The sequence below is a fragment of the Pterocles gutturalis genome, unplaced genomic scaffold (assembly GCF_000699245.1).
Source record: "Pterocles gutturalis isolate BGI_N339 unplaced genomic scaffold, ASM69924v1 scaffold16025, whole genome shotgun sequence".
Taxonomy (NCBI): Eukaryota; Metazoa; Chordata; class Aves; order Pterocliformes; family Pteroclidae; genus Pterocles; species Pterocles gutturalis.
In genome coordinates, this window is record NW_010146133.1 from 2,345 (window position 1) to 24,818 (window position 22,474).

At 41.2% G+C, this 22,474-nt stretch overlaps 1 protein-coding gene across 1 annotated transcript; it reads right to left on the reverse strand.

The window, feature by feature from the left end:
• Nucleotides 1-1,037: 1,037 nt before the first annotated feature.
• Nucleotides 1,038-21,701, reverse strand: TRERF1 (transcriptional regulating factor 1). The gene is made up of 14 exons (XM_010085627.1): nucleotides 20,322-21,701; nucleotides 19,668-19,717; nucleotides 18,767-18,917; nucleotides 17,591-17,839; nucleotides 13,702-14,071; nucleotides 12,718-12,778; nucleotides 11,820-11,959; nucleotides 11,013-11,116; nucleotides 9,727-9,802; nucleotides 4,789-4,877; nucleotides 3,832-3,945; nucleotides 2,873-3,061; nucleotides 2,172-2,380; nucleotides 1,038-1,571 (listed from the first exon to the last, which is right to left on the reverse strand). The coding sequence occupies exons 1-14, from the start codon at nucleotides 21,699-21,701 to the stop codon at nucleotides 1,250-1,252; spliced, it is 3,504 nt and encodes a 1,167-aa protein (XP_010083929.1). The 3' UTR covers nucleotides 1,038-1,249.
• Nucleotides 21,702-22,474: the final 773 nt, after the last annotated feature.

The following is a 22,474-nucleotide window of genomic DNA, read 5'->3' on the forward strand; positions in this document are numbered from 1 at the left end:
AATTACTTAATTAACCAGAATGAATTACTTTAATTCTGCAAGGTACAATTCTTTTGAGATCCTGTTTACTTATAGAACCAAATCTAAATTTATATAAATGGTGTTAGACATCCAACATGGAGTTCTGAGCCTAAGGGAGGAGAAACAGTAATTAAACAACAATGTCAACTCTCCTTTGGAGTATATTCTACTAAATAAACATCATCTGAATTTGACATAATGATGAGGGCTGAATATGGCACCAGAATAACATTTCATGCCTACAAGTAATAACTAAGACATGCTGAAGGCATATACTCCATCAACCTCTGTTCCACGGGCAAGAATGTCTCCTTGCATTTGCTTGGTGAGAGAGCAAGCTCCTGCACTGCTCGAGCATACGCTCTCCTAAAACCACTGAGATGGCTATTCAACAGTGTGATTTATTGTCACAGCAAAATATATTTCCAGTGCAATCTGATTACCAAGGCAGTGTTCCTGATTCAGCGTTCCCATCAGATGATGTGAACCACAGTACAATCATCTTCTTTCTTCAAACCTTGAATTAGGTCATTTTAAAATCAGCAGCTCAAAACCTTGCTAAAATGGAAGCTCTAAAATGTACAGTGTAACCAACGCTTTTACAAACTGCCTGACATGTATGCATTAAGGCAAGACAGAACTGAAAAAGTACTGCGATACAACAGATGATACAGTCGCTCCTGTAATTATTTCACAGTTAAATCAGATTTTTTTTTCCCTCCACCTCCTGTAAAATGACGGCACAAAGAGAAAGAACGTAATAATCTCCTTAACAGAGATGACATTTAGTCTCTTAGAAGATGCTGGAAGTGATCCAGTATAGGCAAAAAATGTTCCATCAGAAGTGTGTGAAGATGATTCTTGTAATTGGGCTAAAATGAAACTTGGAAGAGCTAAAGAGTATAGAATCCTACTGGGATTGTCTGGAGGGATGTGATAGCAGAACCATGAACTTCTGTAATTAGTGACCTTGGAAGTTATCAGCAAAATGAGCTCAGATAAAAACACCTTGTAAGAATATTTGTACCAATTATTTATTTTTTCCCCAAAACACAAATTAATAAAAAAAAGGGAAAAAAGCAGATTTTTTTTTTTTCTAGACCTGGATAAAAGAATTATAATTTTCAACAGGTAGTTTACAATCAGTGGAGAATAAACAAGCAGTCCAGGTTTCCTGATTGATCCATTCAGGGTGTGCTCAGTAGCTGTCTTTATCAAACAACTGTATTTACAACTCAGCATCATCCTGCAGTAGATCTGCATCTTCATCATCCAATAAAAGGTCAGCATCCATGACTTCGTTCTCTTCCATGACATCACCCAGCTCCTGAACAACATCGTCGTCAATGTCACCAACATTTTCAACATGTTTAACCAAACCCATGTGATCCAGAGGGATCAAACTATGTCCAACTGGCCCAGTAGTTCTCGCAATAGTGGCTGCCATTTCTGCTGCCACAGCAGCTTTCTGAGCCTTCTGCCTTTGCTGTTCTTCTTGCTGTCTGTGAGTCTTCATATGAGCATTGCGGCTTTTGATTTTGAAAAATACCCTAAATTTTAAAGGGAAAAAAAAAATCAGACAAAAATGCATTGCTTTTGATGAAGTGAGCCAAAAAAGACTCAACAACCTATCAGTACATTTGCTTCCTTGTCCTGAAATATAAGTCAGTGAAGTCTGCAATGCCACAGTGAGAATTTCAGGGACAGACTATTAAATTTGCACATCCTACTCAGACTCTGATGGAGGTATTTTGTAGCTCCCACAGTTGCTTCAGTATCTATGCGCATCCTAATTCTCCCTGTACTACAATCTTGCACAACAGGGAAAAAGTGAAGGAATCCCAGGTTAGGATGCACAAACTCAAGCACAGAAACACAGAGAAACAAAGTTGCCCACTATCATATGCAAGTCTGTAATGAAGGTGGACTGTCAGATGTAGAAATTCTAGGAAGTAAATGGAAAATGGGAGTAAATACTTCAGGGGAAGCATCCAAAACATCATGCAAACCAACCTCCAAACGTTTTGGTAGGATGATGTGTCATCTATGGGGAAACTGTTCTTTTGAGGTTATTACAGCAAAATAAAGTGTTGCAACACTATTCATCTGAAACATAAATAAGCAAATGTGATATGATACTGCAGACTTACTTGCCACACTCCTTGCAAGGAAAAATTGTTGTTGGGTCGGTCTCACCACTTGTTGTGCTGTGGGCAGGTGAACTCTTGATGGAGCAGTATCCGCTCTGCGTACCAGATTTCTGCTTAGTGCCTGGAATGGTGCATCGTGTTTTTGTCACCTGATTCGTACCTCCGTGAATGCGAGCGTGGCCATTTAGCGCTTGTCGGGAACTGAACACCTGATGGAGAGTATGATGGAAGGAAGAAAAAAAAAAAAAAAAAAAGAAATACCGCACTGGAACGGGAACTGCAGAAAGAAGTATGCTGAATGCATACTACCATAGAACAACTGCACACGTTTAATATGCACAAACAAATCTACTTGGTCAAATGCTGTCTGCCCTCAGCTATATCCCACTAGAATTAAAGAAACTTAGTCATAATAAAACCAACCAGTGAGCTATTCTGTTATTACAGTTGTATAACAAAAAGGTAATCAGAGCTTACCATATAGTATTTTTAATCAATACATCATTTCACGATACAGTTTTATGTACAGATCAGCGTATTGCCTATATTTTGTGATGTGGGATTTAAAAGCAGGCAAAATTACTTGTCCAAAGATATTAAAGAGATATCACTGGCCAGGAATAGTCTAAACCCCTGATTTCCAGAAATCAAATTCACTAGTATACAACCCCCCTGCTATTAAAGATAACGAACACACGTACAGCACCACAGTTTGGCATTTCACAGATGAAGGAGGATGAAGAAAGTGAAAGACTCTGAAGGGCAGGCAGATCTATAGGTCCAACAAGAGGGATAGCTGGTGGGTCAGGAGACTTCTGCATTTCCCTTTCTTCCTTTCTGTCTTCTTCGATCTCCTCATCTTCCTCTAACACTTCCTCTTCTCCACTTGTCTGAAATAGTGCATTTAAGAAATACTAGAAATGTGGTCAAAGACAGACAGTACTGGAACCACATGATGCTTAGTCAAGTCTGCTTCCAGGTTTCAGTACTTTTTCCCATCCTGAATTAACTTCTGCTCTTGCTGGAACTACCAACCCTAAATGGACAAACTACAGCTCACGAAGCTTCAACTGCAGTGCTCAAAACCCTCCATCTGTATTACAGAGCTGTGGCTCCAAGGATCTACAGATGCCAAGGTGCAATACTCTCCCCCAACTGTTAGCATGCAATATACAATACATTCATAGTCAAATTAAATGACTTATTAAAAAACAAAAAAAAAAACCCCAAAAAAACCCAACCACATCTCTCCAGACTACTCGGACTACCTGTAATACAGACCAATACAGACCTTGGACACAAAAAATTGCATTGCCAATTTGTGCAAATAGTATTTGTGCTAGAATATTAGAGCAGCCTTTAGGAGCACACGAAGAAGCACAGGAATAATTTACAGATGTTCACCTGCTTTATTAGTAGCAAAAGCCATAATTGCTGGATTTGAGTTAGATAGTCAAAACACTTTTATCCCATTACAGTCCAGGAACACAAAATCATGGTGTAGCTGAGGTCAGAGAATGCTCATACAGAACATAATTTAGAATTATGGAATAATTCTGGTTGGAAGAGACCTAAGGCATCTAGTTCAACCTTCTCCTCAAAACAGGACAAACATAAAAATTATCAACTGTTGAACTTTTCCAAGATCTTTTTGACTTACCAGGCATTCCTCTCTTTTTTTCTCTAAACGTGTTCTGTGTTTCCGTCCCAAACGCAAGATCTTCTTCCAGGTATAGTAGTATTCCACGCATTGTGCAACCGTCTTAGACTTAACCTGTAGTTAAGTAATCGCAGAAATAGACCAATCTCCATTTTTTTGCTTTCATTCAACATAATTTTAATATATTCCAAGAGGCAGGCTTTATTCCTCAAACATTCAAATGGAAAAAAAAAAAAAAGACAGTTCGACTACAACAGGAATACTCTTGTAGAATAATTTTTTTAGTTATTGTTTTTCAGTCAAATTTGTGTTGAATATTTCAGCTTCAGTACATTTCTCTGGGATTCTCTAGACAGTAGTTAGAAAATGACTGAGAATATACTTTTGTAGTTTGAGCATACAATAACATTGAGAAATCTAGGAATTAAAGACTTGGTTCCCTTGAACCCAAACGTTTTTCAACACGGGACGTAACAAATAAGGTATTCTGCCCTGAGATATATACGCCTGGCCTCTTCTGCTTTGTGGCAGAACATGAAAATTAAGCCCAAGCACATTCTCTCTTCATTAACAGGTTTCAACCCTTCCTGGCACAAGGCTCAGTGACAGTGACTCGTGTACCTTTTAACAAACTGCCAGAGAACACCAAGCGGAGCACCATACTTGTCCCACACATAGAACGCTGTGACTTGGATTCCAGGTGTGAAAACTTTTACATATAATAACAAGAGGAACAGATTTTATTTTTTTTATTTTTAACTGGTTTTCTTTTTTTTACTGGTGCTGCAGTTGCATGCGTAGGTACACCAAATGGAATATACCACTCCTAACGGTGTTATTGCAATTGCAGCTGCCTCTATGCCTGCAATAAGCTTTTCTGGGACTGAAGGGAAAATGAAAGGGAATAAAATGCAGCAAACAGAAAAAAAAAAATTGAAAGAACAAAAATAACCTTACCATTTTCTGTACAAATATGAAATCTTTGCTGTAGGTAGACAATGCCTCTTTGAACAGCCTCCTTTCTTGATGCGTCCATTTGTCAGAGCCTTAAAAAGAAGAGTGAATTCATTACAAACAGTAAAACCCCTCCACTTTCACGTTGATGTAGTAGCTGAAACAAAAACTGGGAAACCTCGACCACATGCTAGTGATTGCTGCTACCCAAATACACGTATGGCTGTACTGACTCAGGCCTTGAGTCCATCTAACCAGTATTCAGTCTCCAGCAGCGGTCACAGGCAGTTGCCTAGGAAACAGTAAGATCAGGGCAAGCAAATACAATGCCTCTCCCTAATTTTTCCTAACCTCTGACCACTTTCGGCGCAGGGGATTTCCTGAGTCTGTTGCAATTTGCTTATATAGTAACTATCCTTGTAAGTGCTGACCCACTCTTCCTTTCAACCAGTTGAACTTCTTGCACCCAAAACATCCTTTGCCAAGGAGTTTCACAGATCAGTAGACCCTCCCCATGAAGAACTAACTCCTTTTCTTTATTTCCTGGATCCCAGTAGCTTCACTGGGTGACCTTTTATTCTTCAAGTGAAAGTGAACCCAATTTCAACCATCATCTCCATGCTATTCAGGACTGCATGTCCTTTCTGTCACTCCCACACTTTTGGTCATTACTGCTGTCCCTCTCTGAACCTTTTCCAGTACCAAGATATTCCTATATAGAGATGAAGGGATCAGAAAGGCACATAATAGTCAACATACAAGCAACCCGCAGACTTGCACAGTGGCATCACCGTGTTCTCTATCCTCTTAACATTTGACTTGGGGGTTTTTTTGGCTGTTGTAAAATACAGAGCTGATGCTTTCATAGACCTAGCATTATAATCCTAAGGTCTCACTCTAATTGAGAAGTATCACCACAGAGCTCATCATTTCATATATAAAGCCTGTATTGCTTATTTCCATATACGCCACTTTACATTCAGCTACGCATTAAGTTCATCTATCATTTTGTTCTCCACATGGTAACTCTTATAAGGTCCTTTTGCCGCTCTTCACTTGCATGGCTTGAGATTAGACACTTAAATCCTCTGTGCTAGAGGTCACAAGTAGATAGTGATTGTAGCAATCTGCAATATGCACAAGTGCTTTCTGATCATTTAATGGACGCTGTATAGAAAACTTTCAAATATTGTTATTCTGTGTTTCCTTCACCAGCCTAACTGCCCATGAAAATATGAAATCAACATTTAAATTGAAATGAATTTGTGCTTCCTCAGTGTTAGTCAAACAGAAGGAACACAGGATTGCTCTACTGCATCACAGCAGTGTCCTGTTTGTAAAGAGTGGGCAGCACTACATACATTAAAGGAAGGATATGCAAGAAGCTGCAAAGCGAATGCCTTTGAAATGACTTACGCTCTTAGAAGATTCTACTTCAGTCTGAGGGTTTCTGAAACATCTAAAACTTTTATCAAAAGAAATCCTTAATATTCCTGTCAATGTTACCATTCTCCATAGAAATGCTTGCCTCTGCACTGAATTCAATTAACTTGTGCTTGGCACCATGCATAGTATTGGACTCTGCTGGTTACTTATGTCTATTTAAAATATATATAATTTTTAATTAACTGCAAATGTTTTGCTTTTTAGCACCAACTCCCAGGCTCACAAGCTTAGAGCAGGTATCTCACTGCTCTGTCATATGCTGAAAACTACAAAATTAACTTTTCTGCAGACTTTACCAGTACTGGATATAAGCATGCATTAGTCATTTCCACAGAGATTTACACTCTCTTGAGCATCAGAGAAAGGCACTGGCATCAAGCCACGAGTTTTATTTATTCTGTTATCACCCAAAGATCTTTTTGCTGACACACTGCCTTGCCATCTTTCCCACTCTGAACTAGCATCATTCCCTTCTTATACAACTTGCCAGACATTTGCATTTACCCTCCCTTTGGGCAGGGGTAAATGCACTGATTCAGCCCAGCAGTATGCTCTACTATGCCAAAATATAACTTTAAAAAAGCATGACAACACCAAAGGAGAGGTTTTAGTTTTCAGCAAACCTCTCTAATCATGCTCTTCTGACTCTACCCCACTCTACTGGAAGGGAAAAAAAAATCCAACAAAAAAACCCCCCCAAAACAACAACACAACTTTCATGAACTAATTTTATTGTACACCTATGGAGGATTCAGGCCTTACTGAGTTTCCCCAATAGCTGTGGTATTAGCAGAGACCCTTATAAGATTATATGGGTTAATTGTAAGTAACCTAATTAATAGAATAAATCCTGTGTAGGAAAAGAAACAGAAGAAAAGCTGTTTTTAACTCTGGTTGCTGGGAAACCAGCTTTTGCTCTTGTTAGCTTGAGGGAGATATAGAGAATGTGTATAGAGAGATATCTGCAATGCAGCAAGAAAGAATCTTGGACTTTGGAATACAGATCAAATTTTAAACCTGACATTTATTCTACATTTTGTTTTACCTGTCATATTGTTTTTGGCTGATTAACTGACAATAAATATATTCTATAAATTTGGGGGCTTTGGGCCCAATCTGTGCATTTCTAGAGGGCTACAGCCACCCCCAGGAAGCTCCCCCTGAGAAGTGACTCAAATCCATCACATACAGCATATGCTGTGTCTGATCCACACCCTATATCACAGTATGTACAAGAAGTTTTCAGACTGCCTAAAGCACATTATTTCAGAGACTACCTCTCCTGCAATTCTCACTGCAGAACTTCAGACCTCAGAAATTCCACTGTTCAAGTGAGAACAACCCCAGTGTTTGCAACAGCGCTCCTCTTATGTTAGATATGTGTTCCCTCTCTTTTCCCTAAAACACCATCCCGACAGATGGTAAGCCATCAGGACAGACAGATTAGGGTGTTCTTCCAAGCAGCCCTGGGTCAGCATGCCCAGCTCTCTTGGCACACAACTGAAAAAACTCAAGTTTTACAACTTGTTGCCCTCACAAGTCAACAGGTTTCAAAGGTGAGCTATTTGCTTGTACCCTCATTCGAGGGCAATGCTAAGGATCAGTTTGGATATTTACTGTTTGTGGTATCAGTTAATTATCATGAATCAGCACCATGCTCTGTTTTGGTCTATTCCACCTTTAAATGTGGCGGTGCCTGAGAGCTGTGATTTCTGAGTATGGAGCAGAAAGCCAAGAGAGTTAACCCAAACAAATGCCACCTGAAGTTATATTAAGCTATTCACATGCTAGATTGGGAGAGATTCCCATATGCCTTGAGTGGCTGATTATCAACCACAAATAGACTAATATTTAAGAGGTCCTGCCTGGTGCTAGAGCATGGCTGTCCGTGTAATTTGCAATCACACCCTGCATTCAAGAGCATTAGTAAGTAATGCTTTGTCTTGTTATTTTACAGTACTTAAATCCAGACTGGTGGTATTTTGTTTCATGCTGTGATAAGCAGAATCAAATTTCCTTTCCTGCTTAAGAAATAGGGATACAGTGATGTCCAGAGATCTCAGTGATATTTAACAAGGATTAGCATCATCTCATGTGAAAGATTAAACAAAACAGTCTCTCTTGGCTCCTCCCTGCACCACAATAAAACACTTTCTGAAACTACTGTGAAGTTGCTTCAGTAAAGGCTGTTCCTCCTCCTCCACCACACAGGCAGAAATTTCTTATCTGCTCTGCTAATTAGATCTGTCACTGAGAATGAGGCTGCTGGGGTATCTCCTCATCTTCCTGCTCTCATGGCCCAGACTGTCTCACATATGTGATCTGGTGTCATCTCTTCAGACAAAAGACCCTGGTCAAAGTTCCTGGCTGATGTCCTCCATCTCCACCCACCTCCATGTACACCCTTTGGGCTGCAACAGAGTTGTTATCAAAGGCACAAGGCAACTCCCCCAGACAAGACTCAAAACCTGATCGTCACATTTATTCATTCTCGTTAGCAGCTGCCATCAAACATGTTTCTGTTCTTGTTCTCAGGCCAAGGGGTTAAGGAGTTGCTTTACAAAATAGTCCCTGTTAGTTGGGAATCTTTCCTGTGAGCTGCTACAGGAAGTAGCTTGCTTCTGTACTTATGTGGCACAACAACTATAACTAGAAATGACTATGTGACACTGGACATTGTGATTGACTGACTGACCACCAGAAGATTCTTGGCTTGTTTCGTATTGAGCCAAAACTGGAGATGAATTCTTAAATCTCTCACGTAAAACCCTATTCTGTGTGTCCAAACAGTTGTTAGCCATCACAAAGCATTAAGTAATAACATGGAGAGCTGCAGAGGAGAGACATTTACCACCTATGCTTAGGTGACGTAACTCAAGTCCAATGGCTTAACACCACCTTGTCTATTTCACAGGCTACTTCTGCTTCATCACCAAAACGCAGTTCTTGCTGTGTTTGTTGAAGAGGTCACCATTCCAGACCTGTTTTTTTTTAGCTAGATCCATGCAAAGAGAAGCTCTGTATTCAGTACGAAGACACTAGCAAGTGTCTCTTCGCAAGAATGCTTATGACCATCATATTCATTTATCATACACCATCACCTCAGAAAAGGAATGCATGATGGCAGACATTTACATACCAGAAAATTAAAACCTTGCTGCTAGTAAATTATAATCTACGAGTAGCAGCAATTTTAAAAGGAGATCAACAAATTAAAATTTAGTTTAAAAGAGGAAAAAAACTACTCAAGGCAGTTTTAAATCTGTAGAACCCTGCACAGCAACATGGATGCAAAGCTTCTGTACATCGTCAGTCAGGTGAAAAACTGACAAACAAAAGGCTCCGTAACTACCACTCAGCACTGTCCACATCACCTCTCTTAGAGGCTGCCATCCCTGCAGCAGACAGCAGAGAGTGCAGCGCAAGCCCATGCTCCAGCCTGGGACGCCAGCCTGGGACTATAACCAGCAGGTACAGAGATTGCAGGGAATTTACCAGCGTAGTGGTAATTTGCCAAAGGATGACACTTCAATCTCACTGGCTTTCTCAACAGCAGCTTCTCAAGAGTAACCTAAATGAAAAAGCAGAGAAAAACAGAATTAGCAAATGCAGTCAGCTGCTGCATACAACTGCATTTAGAAGACTATTTGGTACAAGGATATGAATTAATTTTCTCTCTTTTTTTCTCTTCTGTCATACAAAATCAATCAAATTATACAACTCCAAGGCCCATTAACACTGTACCTCACAGAAGAGCAGCTAATGCACACCTGTCCTGCCTTAATTAGCACAAACGTGACTATTACTTAGCAGCTTCCAGCTTTTCCCTCCCTTCTGCTTGCCACATACAAATACTTTTATAGTGTTTGATTTGATAGTGTTAATTAATACTAATATTTAATGGTTGGTTTGATAGCATTCATATTTATAGGGTGAAGTCTTTTAGAATATCTGTTTAGGTCAACATCTGTCAGGAATGACAGCAAGTACAGTTAATTCTCCTTTGAATTAGGGTGACACATGATTTGTGGATCCCTAAATTTTTTACCGTGACAATGCAGACCCCCCTGTATAGAAATTTAATATCTTGACAGTAAGTTCAGTCACCTGTCTCAGACCCTCTGATACAGCTAACAGAGCCTAAGGAAACTGGGATGCAAGCTAAATACGACTGTATTAGACAACCCAGTGAAATTCATTCCAGCCCTGTATTCTGTTGCATTTTGTTTTAAATTGGCTTTCCAGGAACTGGTGCAGGGCCTTGTCTTCCCCTAACACTGGGCAAAATTGATGCTTTGCCCTAGTTAATAACATTCCAATCACTAAACTAATGCAAATATTTGAAATGCATTATTTATATGAGAACTGTGTGCAATTACCTCACAGATCTGAACAAATAAGCAGATGTGATTGCTGCTGCAAAAAAGGGTTTTTATAAGGGCTAGAAGAGGACTAAGCTCTCTGACCAAATATAAAGCTTGTGAAATATCAGGGCTGGAGCAAGCACTGGGAGACATTCAAAGCCCCAAGGCTATAAACTAAGTAATCTTATCTATATGAAATATACAGTAAGCCTCCAGAGAGGCACTGCTTTGAAATTTAAATTTATTAGAGAATGAAAGGGAAAAGTCATTCCCCAAAAATGTTACAGGATGTTTAAAGCATCACTGCGAATCAATCAGAAATCTTTTTTATATAACCATATCTAAATCCATTTAATAAAGCATGCTAATTTATCTGCAGAAGAGGATTCTATCTTCCCTTTCAGCTTCTTATCTTACCATAATATCTCCTTTCGCTTCAAAGAGAGAGTGCAAAGCGTATTCTGAGTTAGTTCCTCCACCAGGTAACACACTGGAACAGCTCATGCTTAAAAGGTCTTCCACTGTCAGAAACAAGTCAACATTTTACTGCTAATACAGTAGCCTGTCAGTCAAACATTCAGAGCCAAGGATTGTGTAATACTACTCAAAGACAATGTAGTTCAGGACAGCAGCTTCCACACTCTCTCTCCCCAGCACCTCATCTCCTGATTTTAGGATCACTCACTGAGGAAGGGATGTGACGGGATTTGCAGAGTGAATCCTTGGGATGGGACAGGCTACTGCAGAGCCAGAAGCAGGGATGTGGCTGTGAAGCAGTGGTTTGCACAGGCCAGTGACGTTGCTGTGACAAGAAGGCTCCAGCCAGGGTACAGAAATGAAACGTACTGGAAGCAGGAACAAATTCTGCTCAGGACTGGTAGAAGCCACTGAGCCCATCACATTTCCTCTCACACATCAGCTGCCGCTCCTCTGTGACCTCTGCCCTTATCAGGCAGTTCCATACACAAAAAAACCCCACTTCCCAGCAATGATCTTTCCCCCTTGGCTGCCAGAAAGCAGTTCATCCAGACTTCACTTTAAGTGCCACTATATAAATGTTTTTACTCTGAACCTGTAACATGCAGTTCTGGTCTCTCGCTCTGCACGCTCAGTAATTAATACGCTCTTGAACATTTTGTACAGTATACACATAAGAAATCAACATTAATTTCTTCACCAGGCACAGGTTGACACATGAACTTCTAAAATGGCAAGTCGTTGTACCTCTTTGTTGGAAGACTTTGTTCTCCAGTTCTGGCCATGGTTTCCACACCAAAGTAGCCTTGTGCACATCTTTCTCCATTAGCAATCTGTCCTGCAGCTCAGGAATATCAGCCTGGAACCTGGACCCTATATTGATTCGTCTATAAAGACAAATAAATAAATATTAAACTACTCAACATGCAGAAAAAACAGAAGTCACATTAGTGCTCCCTTTGTTTCTAACAAAACTTTTATTACACTGGAGTGGCAGGAAATTGTGTCAGATTGCTTTACGCAATGCTCTACTCTCTGTGGGATAAGTATTTTGATTATCAGTGAGAATCTCTTGGGGGGAAACAAGAATGTCAATACACAACTTAAACTGAGACATTGTACCTTATAGACAACCCAAGCTAGCCTACATGCCTGCTGACTAGCAAAGAGGCTAGATGCCAGAAACAACAACTTTTTGTTCCATAGAGAATGGTGCTCCTCAAAGAGCAGAAATAGACATTACTGCTGAGGTACAATGCTGTTTGCAGTCTGCCCCGTGGAACCTACCAGGTAACACCTCTCCCAAGTGCCACAGCTAATATATATACAGAAGGAAGAGTACCGGATCAGCATACATTTTCCTCATGGCCCTCTTCCCAGACATCGCTAACTGTTGTTTCACCTTCAATGGCTCCCACCAAGCCTCCCTCTCCTAGCATTTTTGAGCCATGACATCTACATCTCCCACAGCCACTTTGCTCCCAATGTCCTCAGCCACCATCCAGAGCAACCTTAAACACATCCAGCCCAACGTGACTTCAGGCCATTGAACACTACCTGCTCAGTTCAGAACACTTCAGGCCAAACGCTGTAGGCTGGAGCTAGCCTATAAAAGCAATGACAAAAACAATATTGTTTTTCTTACGGTTCAACAGTCTGTTCTCCAGGCCCAGGAGTCACTGGAATGACACTTCCATCAATACTATCTGAAACAGAGATTGGAATTTGAGTTTTAAAAGGGCATTTTGGTAACAACTTTATCGCTGCTGATGCTCCACCTTCTAAGGCTGCCTTGCCACCTCCCTACTAACATCAACATTACTCCAGTCTGTTAAGGAAAAATCACCCTTTATCAATATTTAGACAGGAACAGTCTAAGTTATTATAGGCAACAAAAATGTCCTAACTTGCAGCGGTTTCTACTGCCCTGATCATGTAATGATTAGACACCTTTTCTTGTGAAGTACCGAACAACAAATACTTAAAATGAACCCCAGGTCTCAAACCAGGTCTTTTCCCTCCACTTCCGAAGGCCCTAATGCAATGAGAGGCATGGTGATCCTTTCTTGAGGCAGACCACACTGAAAGATCACAGTCTTACTCACTGGTTAGGCTCCTTTATTCACTTTATGCTTTAACACCACCTCTACAAAATTCAAGGCAAAAACCCTGATAAAGATGGACTTTTCCTGTCAAGTGGCTGAACCACAGAGAATCACAGAATGTTAGAGATTGGAAGGGACCTCGAAAGATCATCTAGTCCAATCCCCCTGCCGGAGCAGGAACACCTAGATCAGATCACACAGGAACGCATCCAGGCGGCCTTTGAATGTCTCCAGAGAAGGAGACTCCACAACCTCTCTGGGCAGCCTGTTCCAGTGCTCTGTCACCCTCACCGTGAAGAAGTTTTTTCTCATATTCAAGTGGAACCTCCTATGTTCCAGCTTGAACCCATTGCCCCTTGTCCTATCACTGGATGTCACAGAGAAGAGCCTGGCTCCATCCTCCTGACACTCACCCTTTACCAGCCATGTACATGAGCACATGTGAAAATCATCAATGCGGTAACGCTAGAAGAGAGGACAGCGGTATTTACTACATACTGTCACTCTGTAAATGCAACACTTACTAGACCGACACAGGAGCACGCGTGGAGTAGGTGTCAGTGGAGTAAGTGGCAGCTGAGTATGCGAGGTGCTATGAGATGATGTGATAACACTGCTGAAGAGACCAGATCCTTGCCGAACTGGACTAAGCATCGGTGGCGGAGTGTAGGGGGGGAGCTCATGTGTTCGGTCTAGCAGATGATCTCCAAGGACACGGGGAGAGCGAAGCTGACTCTGGTACAGGGTGGCACCAGAGTGGCACATGCTGAAGTTGAAGGAAGGAGGAGGTATGAAGAGAGGTTCAGGTCTGTGTCGATACTTCTTCTTGTCCTGCAATGGTTTGAAGTTTTCTTCCAATTTTGCAGCACTTTGATGAGGTTTTTTGCTAATTTCCTAAATGAAAACACGCAGAACTTTATATTTAGGCATGCTTAAATATGGTTTGCACACATTCCCCTACAGCTTAGGGCAATGTCCACAGAAAAGCTGTTACCACCAGGCAGTTATTCAGGTACCACCATAATGAGCCTGGTCAGTACAGTATCTGGTCCTACACAGAAACCTCAGGGGAGTGAAAAAAGCCAGGACAAATTACCCTCACCTCCTTCAACAATCCCTCTGAGTCAGGGTAGGGCTGAGCCACAGGCACAGACATGGAGAGGCTGCTCTCAGCTTTTGAAGGTGCTGAGAGGGGCTCTCCCAGGCCATGAGTCTCGGACACCCTTCTTCAGCTCTGCCAGAACACCCTGGGCACTTCTCTCTGCACTGAACACACTCAAGCTGTTGGGAGTTACTTCATTACCCAGTCACAGTTTATTAGAAGCTTTACATGAGATGTTTTCCAAGGCATTTATTTTGTTTGACTAGGAAGGACACATGAGCTCAGTGAAATTATTGCAGTACTCAGCAGCAGGAAAGGAAGAAAAATGTAATAAATTCAAATTCTTTGTTTCTTATCACTACATTCCCATCAGCTTGAGTACAGTCCAGCTGCAACAAATCTTGAACTTAACTCTCTTATTTCCTTGAAGGAAAAAGAGTAGTACGTGACCACCTGGAAAATTCATACACTGTAACATGCCTAGAATTCTAGAATTTTAATGTTAACATGCCTATAATTCTATAATTGTAATGTTAAAAATCATTTCACAATAAAACCTAGAGTCCACAGAAGCAGAAGGCACAGAATTTGTGCAAACTTAGAATCTGTATTTCTGGGGGAAGAGGTAGGAAGAAACAAGTTCTCAGGCTGTGCTTTCAGAACACACAGAAGATGGTACATGAACACGGTATTAAATATACTGCTTTCAGGTGTTCAGACTGTAGATCTTCTTTAGGATAAACTTGGAAAGTTGAAGACATTTTTTGACAGATAGGGTTACTCCAGAATGTCTGCATCATCTGGTCAATCCTACTACTACAGAAAGTAAATCACTACAACGTATGTTTAGATAACATATATCTTTACACCATGGGTGGTTCTTGAGAATCATATTCACCCAAGAAAAATCACATTAAAGGAGCATTAGCACTGTCACCCTTTATCCTGTATGTTAATATGTTCCAGCTTGTGGAAATGTTTTCTATTACAGAGGTCCTGTCCTCTCAGTTAGATCATGGCTGTATCCTCTCCAACAGCTGTTGACATTTTTTCTTTCAAAAAAAAAACTATGTTTGAGAAGAGTTTTCCTTTTGCAGGAAAAAATGCAGCTTTACAGAGAATTTTGTTGATAATGGACATTCAGAACAGTGAAAGGGTGAGGGTTACCTGTAACCAGAGACATAGTCCATGTCACAATGGCAAACATTTATCATTCAAAGAGGAGAAAGGGGAAAAAAAACCACCCTAAACTCAAGGAAAAAGCAAACAAACCAAAACCTACACCCTGCCCCAGAAGACCAGATCCCAGTCTTTGACTAAGGGCTCATTTTGTTCTGCTCTTTAAATGTGAAAGAGCTGGTACTCCTCTCTCACTAGTGTAAAGGAAACTATGCAATCAAGACAACACCTTAGAAGTTCTATACACCTCCATCTCCTACGCTGCTTCATCAACAGTATATATCTTAGCCTCAGCATGGTTATGCCAACACTACTTTCAAAAAAGATCACACTGAACATTAAAGAAGCTCTTGATGTCCGTGGGCCCTAAATGCAGAATTACCCCAATACTTTTCTGAAGCTCCAGGATACCCTTTATCCAAGACTGAATGCATCTATGTAGCCCCTGCTGCCCCACCTTGATAGATCCACTCTGTGTAGATCCTGATGGACCCCACTTGACTGCTAGGTTTACCTCATTGTCCTGTAGCCTTGCTGCATATATAGTTTCCTTCTGCTGTTTCACTTTACTGATTCCATGAGTTTGTGAGAGCTTTTCTGGACAGCTCAAAGCACAGTATAAATAAATGTAATACAGCTCCAGTCCTCTGCTATTAAAAAAGAGTCTCCAATAGCACAATCCCATCACAGAAGAGGGAACTGCAGATCTTTTGGTCTTTGAATGTTTCCAATGCTACTGCTTATACAAAAGATAAGATCCAGAGAAGAAACTGTGTGACTTTAGTTTGCTTGGGCAATAACAAAGACTGCAAGCATAATTCTGGGTGAATGAATGTGCATTTAGCCAAACACTGCCAGATTTAATCACAGTCACTTTACATACATTGCAGAAATACACAAGCCCAAGCCACCTACTCTGATGTCTCTAGAGAACATCTCCCACTCAGAGCTCAAGCATTCAGAAAATACTGTCCCTTTTCTCTCCAGAAACTGGAAATAGGACAGAAAAATTGTACTGCTGAGTTACAAGCTAAGTATTGTGAGATTCTGGCTCCCACAATAAAGTGGAAGTTTACGTGTAAAACCTCTGTCTGAAAGGAAGAGAGTAAAAGATTTTATATATATTTAAAACTAATGTGTATGTCTGAGTGAAGATTCAGGAGGGGGATGATAAACACACAAATATTGTAAGGAGTCACCCACAATGCTATGTATATGCTGTTCCTTCATTTGGCCATCAGACGAGGAGAAGCGGTAAAAAAAAAAAAAAAAAAAAATCACAGGAGTATTTCTCTGCATTATACAGATAATACCATACAGTACTTTTACTCCCAGTAACCTCTTATCATGGCGTAGTCTGCAAGCATCGATTTGAAGGAATAAGCAGCATCTATTCCTGCTCTGGAATGTGAAATAAATAATACTGCTTGCTCCAGGAAGCAGTATTTCCTTCGTTCAGGAAAACAATAAAGAGCATTCTCACATCTCATTCAAGCGCTCATCAATTCCTCATGCTGCCTGACAATTTTATTTTTATGTGTCAAATGAAAGAATTAAGCATAACTATTTTTCCTACATCAGAATTCTCAGTGATTAACCCTTAGATCTGATGCATGCAGAGAGAAAGGGAAAAAATGACTTCATTGCAAAACTCTGAATCAGCAAGCTTCATATTGGCTTAAAGCACACACTGTAAGCACTGCACAGTGCCCTCCTAATCTACAGCTGAAATGAGAAGCACATTTATCGGACTTTAAAAAAACCAGGAAGAAATAAAACTGCTGAATTTGAGCAATAACATAAAAACAAAGCAGCCTGAAAAGGAAAAAAAAAAAAAAAACCAGTAAAAAGATGCTAAATCCCTTTGTTCTAGTGAGATAAAAGAATATCGCATTCCAATTTCAAATTATTTATTTTCAGCTGAAGTCTTGATTCCCTAGCAAAGGGAAAATGAATATTTTCAAAGGACTGAGGAAGAAATGCTGCGATGCTACAGGCCTTTTTTGTTTATTAGGCATCATTAAGCTTCCAGAAAATATTCTAAAATATGGATGTTTTAGAAAGGAACGACACTATAAGCAAAGGGATTTAACAAGCACAGCACAGCTAGTGGCAAGAAATGCAGCACTCACAGAGGATGAGCAGGGGTTGGCCACTTTTGGACTGCACGGTGGAGAGTAAGTCATCTTCACGAGAACAGGCATCTCATCATCTGACACAGAGTTGGCAGGCTTGTCTTTGACTGTGGCAGTGCTGGCAGAGGGCTGTGTGCTGGGCTCAGGTGACAGAAGCTTTACAGGGACAGACACTGGCATGACGATGGGCGCGAGGTTATCCACCTCTTTAGGCAGCGGCTGCTGTGGTGGTTTCTCTCCTTCATCCTGTACAGACAATTAAAGGCTTTCAGCCCACACAAGGGAGGGCTACTTCTGGATCGATACACTATGCAACGTATGCACTGTGGCTGAAAAGAAGTGGCCAGGGTTACAAAACACAAAACAGTGCTGCTTCTCGGACTCTGTATTTGCCTTGAACAAAGTTGGCAGGTTACTTACGACTCTTACAGAGGATTCAGCCTCGATAATTAAATAGCCACATTAAGCATCTTTACAAGATAACCTGCAGGAGTGGAGATAAACACACGCCCTTTTTATCACTATAAAGACAGAATTCCCCATCAGTTGCCTAAAAACAAAGACAAGGTGTAAAACTGGTAGCTCTTTGGCTTCCTGTGGTATTCCCCATTAGAACAGAGTTTCTAAAATACCAGGACAGGGAAAGATGGGGCAAGTTATTTTTATGCAGAACAATTCAAATTCACGTTTTTGGTTTGGTATTTGTTGATACCTACACAACTAAAACACTTGGGAAGAAAGCTGTCAAAGATTCAACAATCCTGCTCCTTCAATTAAAGCCTGGGAAGGCTTCCAATAAACATCCCTTAGTCATCCAAGAAGTCCAAATGAAAATAAGCAAGACTTGATGTTCGTGATATTTCTAATATATTAAATGAACATAAAAAAAAAATTTAGATGTTCCTGACATGACTTTGTTGAATGTTTTTATAACATGCAGAGAAACAGAGAGGGACAAATGCTGTTCTGTCCTCCACCACTGTCTCTGACTTTAAGCAAGACTTCTGGCCTACAAACTAGCAGAATTATGTGTATTTCTACTTACGCAGGGTGTGACATAAGAAAACAGAGCTGAGAAGAACAAGTTTTGACAGCAAAGCAAAGCATGGCAAAGCAAGCAAACATCAACACGGAAAGGAGAGAGCCAAATACTGAAATAAAAAGAACTGCTACCTGTTTGAAGTTAGGAGATGCTCTTACTCCTCCGTGTGACCTCATGTGACCATTTAGAGCAGGCAAACTCTTAAACTCCTTCAAGCATACTGAACACATTAACTTGTTCTTCACATCAGCTCTCTCAGGAAGTGTTTCGCTGTTCTGGCCACTATTTTTATTTTCATTTTTTTTAGCATGGAACAGAAGAAGAGACATTAGTTTGGCATGTTCCCTTTGTTGCGGAGGAAGCTTTTTCGTAAAGGAAGTCAACAAAATTTTACAGCTAGATGGTTATGAAGCCACAAGTAAGCACAGGGTGAGTGCTGTGGAATATGTGGGCAATAACCTAGACCAGCTGCTTCCAAGATGGGGAGAAGGAAAGTTTTGAGTAGGACACGCTCACCAAAACGTGTCCCTCAGTATGGAAAAGTCTGAGAACCCACGAGATCTATTATGACAGACCTACATTTCCTCACTCGTGACAGCGGTTAACAAGTACTTTGACACAATGTCCCTACTTATGGTAGAGAACCATGCTGGAGGACACCTCAGCCCTTCAGAGGCGAGACCTTACGAAAAACAGAAGATCCCTGCTGCCAAAGATACAAATCCAAACCACACATCCCTTCCCTTACAAATGCAACCCTGAGAGCAAACTGCTCCCCTACTTTTGCTTTGGTTCCTTTTTTTTTTTCCCTCTTTCTTTTTTTTTGAAAGACAAAGCATTTATTTGATTTTATTGCTGAGGGCAAGGCTGGAAATCATGCAAACTTAAATTCACAAAGCACAAAACTAAAGATGTTTCTCGAAGAGCAACATCTATTACCTCCCCAGAGTGCATTCTCCTCCCTCTAAACTGCAGCACTCCTTTGTACTTCTCAGATTTAAATTAAAAAAAGACAAAATCTTTTAAAAATACCTTTGTTCTGGGGACAGCGGCTGCAGTCTGCCATCTGACAGTTGCACCTGCTATCAAAGGAGGAGAGGGGAAAAGAGGGGAAAAATAGATAAAAGAATTTTGTAGGAAATATTAACGCATAAATGAAGGTCTTCAAAGCATTATGTCTGCATTTTGCATGTGATTTTACTAATATTAAAAGCCTCTGAGTTGAGAGTCTTCCATTCCTCTACCAAACCAGAGCTTCTGCGAGCATGGCTAGTGCAAGTTTTCTTACACTCACCTGCTGTTTGAAGCCTTTGCTCTGACCCATAAGCATTACTTTTGGAAACAGTGAGCTGACTAGCTCTTCCTGCACAATCAAGCCCTAAGGTGTTGAAAAACCAGGAAGAGCACTTTGTTGTCAACCCGGTCCCTCCTCCCCAGAAACTGAAGCAGGACTTCCCAAAGCCTCCTGGGAGGAAAGCAGTGGCAGAAGCTCTGTGCTGCCTGGCCTGAAACCAACCCAGTGATGGAGACAGGAGAAGTCTTTTAGCACAGTTCCCCAAAACATCCCAGTGATGCACACTGCTCACATCCTAACTTTCCAGCTCTCCTGCAACTGTTTCATTTCCACACCTTGTTATTCTTCAGCAAACCAAGTTTGCCTGAGCAGGGATGTAAAATATTACCTACCTGAGGCCACGTGGTGCTGGGAGAGTCTTGCTGAGAGCTTTTGTTGTTCAGATGAACTCCCGAGGGTGGCAAAAGAGTTCGATGAGGGACAGCATTACCTACAGAATTAACTTCCTGCTGCATGGGATCCTCCGTGGTCTCTGGAGGAGTGAGGCCAACATGGGAGTTCAGAGATGGCGCTCTGCTCTCACCTGAGTATTGCTTCTGCTGATCTTGCTGCTGCAGTAAACTCTGCGGGTACAAGTGTCTGTACTGCTCATGTGGATCTTGGTAGCAATACTGAGGCACTGCTCCCAACTGGATAAGCTGCACAGGATGATTTGGATCCTGAGGGTACGGGTGTGGTTCATGCATAGTCTTTGGATCGGGTTCCCTGTGATACAGAGGAAGCGGCAATTGCATCTGTTGCTGCTGTTGCTGTAACTGCTGCATGACAGGTTGCGTTTGGTAATACTGAGCTATTTGCATTGGACATTGCCGCTGCTGCTGCTGCCGAACTGGCTGTTGCTGCTGCTGATGGATCTCCTGTATCGAGAGCCGCTGATGTCCCTGCTGCTGCTGAGCATAGTACTGAGTCTGCTGCAAGTGCTGCATCTGCTGCGGTAAGAGCTGCTGGGACTGCATTTGTTGAACGTGTGTCTGTCCTTGCTGAAACGCAGAATGCATCTGCATTTGCGATAAATGTTGCTGGTAGTCGTAGTACAACTGTTGGTGCTGCATGACTTGCATTTGTTGCTTTTGCTGTGTGCTTGCAAAATTCTGGTGTGTTTGTTGTGGCACTGGTTGATATCTTTGTACGCTGGAAGTTACAGGCTGTTGCTCAACCGACGGCTTCTGGGACAGCAGCTGCCTGAGCGCACTGTCGCCAGAATTATCCACCATCGAAGACTCGGTGTGCAAAATCTGAGCCATGTTGTTAACTTGAATTCTCAGATTTTGGTTAGCAAACACCTGTGTAAAGGAGTCCAATTTATGTAGGACCCCACTGGTAATTTTTTGCGATCGATTTTCACTGGATTGAGAGTAAGAATATTGGTATCCGTCATGGGATTCCCCCTGCCCAAGGGGGCTCCACATTGCGCTTTGATTATTCAAATTGTTCCTCACCGGGACATGGTTTCCTGAGCCAGAATGCGTCCAACTGGTCTGTCTAGATGTATCCATTGACCCAAGACTTTTTGAACCTGCAGGCAAAGCTATACTGTCTCTTGAATCTTGGGGAAACTGGGGGGAGAGAGGGGACACCTGGGGAGCATCCATAACAGATGTCCCATAGGTATGATTTAGAGATGGAAGGGAGTTCATTTGGTGTTGTTGATAGTACAAGTTCTCATTGCTGTTACCAGTGTGGTTAGTTTTATACAATTGCTGGTCCCCCATTTTTGGTCACTTCTGTTCCAAACTTACAGGCACGCAAACCACTGAAATCTCTATGAACCCTGAGATAACCGAGTAAGGGGAAGGGAGGGGAGGGCAAAAGAAGCTAGAATTACTTATAATTCAGCATGTCCATGTGCATCACAAGGACTAAGATTTCCTCCAGTCTGCCAGTAATTCCAATCTCGGACTTGACGTTGCTTCACATCTTCAATAAATGGACCACAGTGCAAATCCTACACAGATCAATAGGGTCAGTGTGCCAGGCACCTGTGGAGTAAGAAAAAGAGAAGTTCTGGTTCTCTGCATAAACTATTATTGTTATTGCTTCAAAGGAAACTGTAAAATCTCATAGTTTGAAATACATAATCAGATGCAAAACTGTAGCAGCTGGGCTATTCCAGAGCAGTTAGATTACTTCATCTCATCCCATTATCCTGCTTTTTCTCTAGTGTTCTGATAAGATCAATCTGCCAAACCAATAAAGGCTTATTCTTCAAAACTTTTTTTTTTTCCCTGAAGTCTATAAACATTCAAGCAGTTTTAGTTGGCCATATTGCTCTCTCATTACAAGTTTTAGCTAGACAGTTAACTATCAAGCCAAGTCACCTTCCTAGTGTTCCAGCCTTACTGTCAGAAGCAACATGCCCGTTTTATAACACAAAATCAAGTACTGTGGACACCACAGATGCCTCCATGAAAGCCTGAAAAGGCAGGTAAAAGAAAATCATAGCTTTCAACAAAGCTGACCATACTCTGATATCAGCATCTAAAAG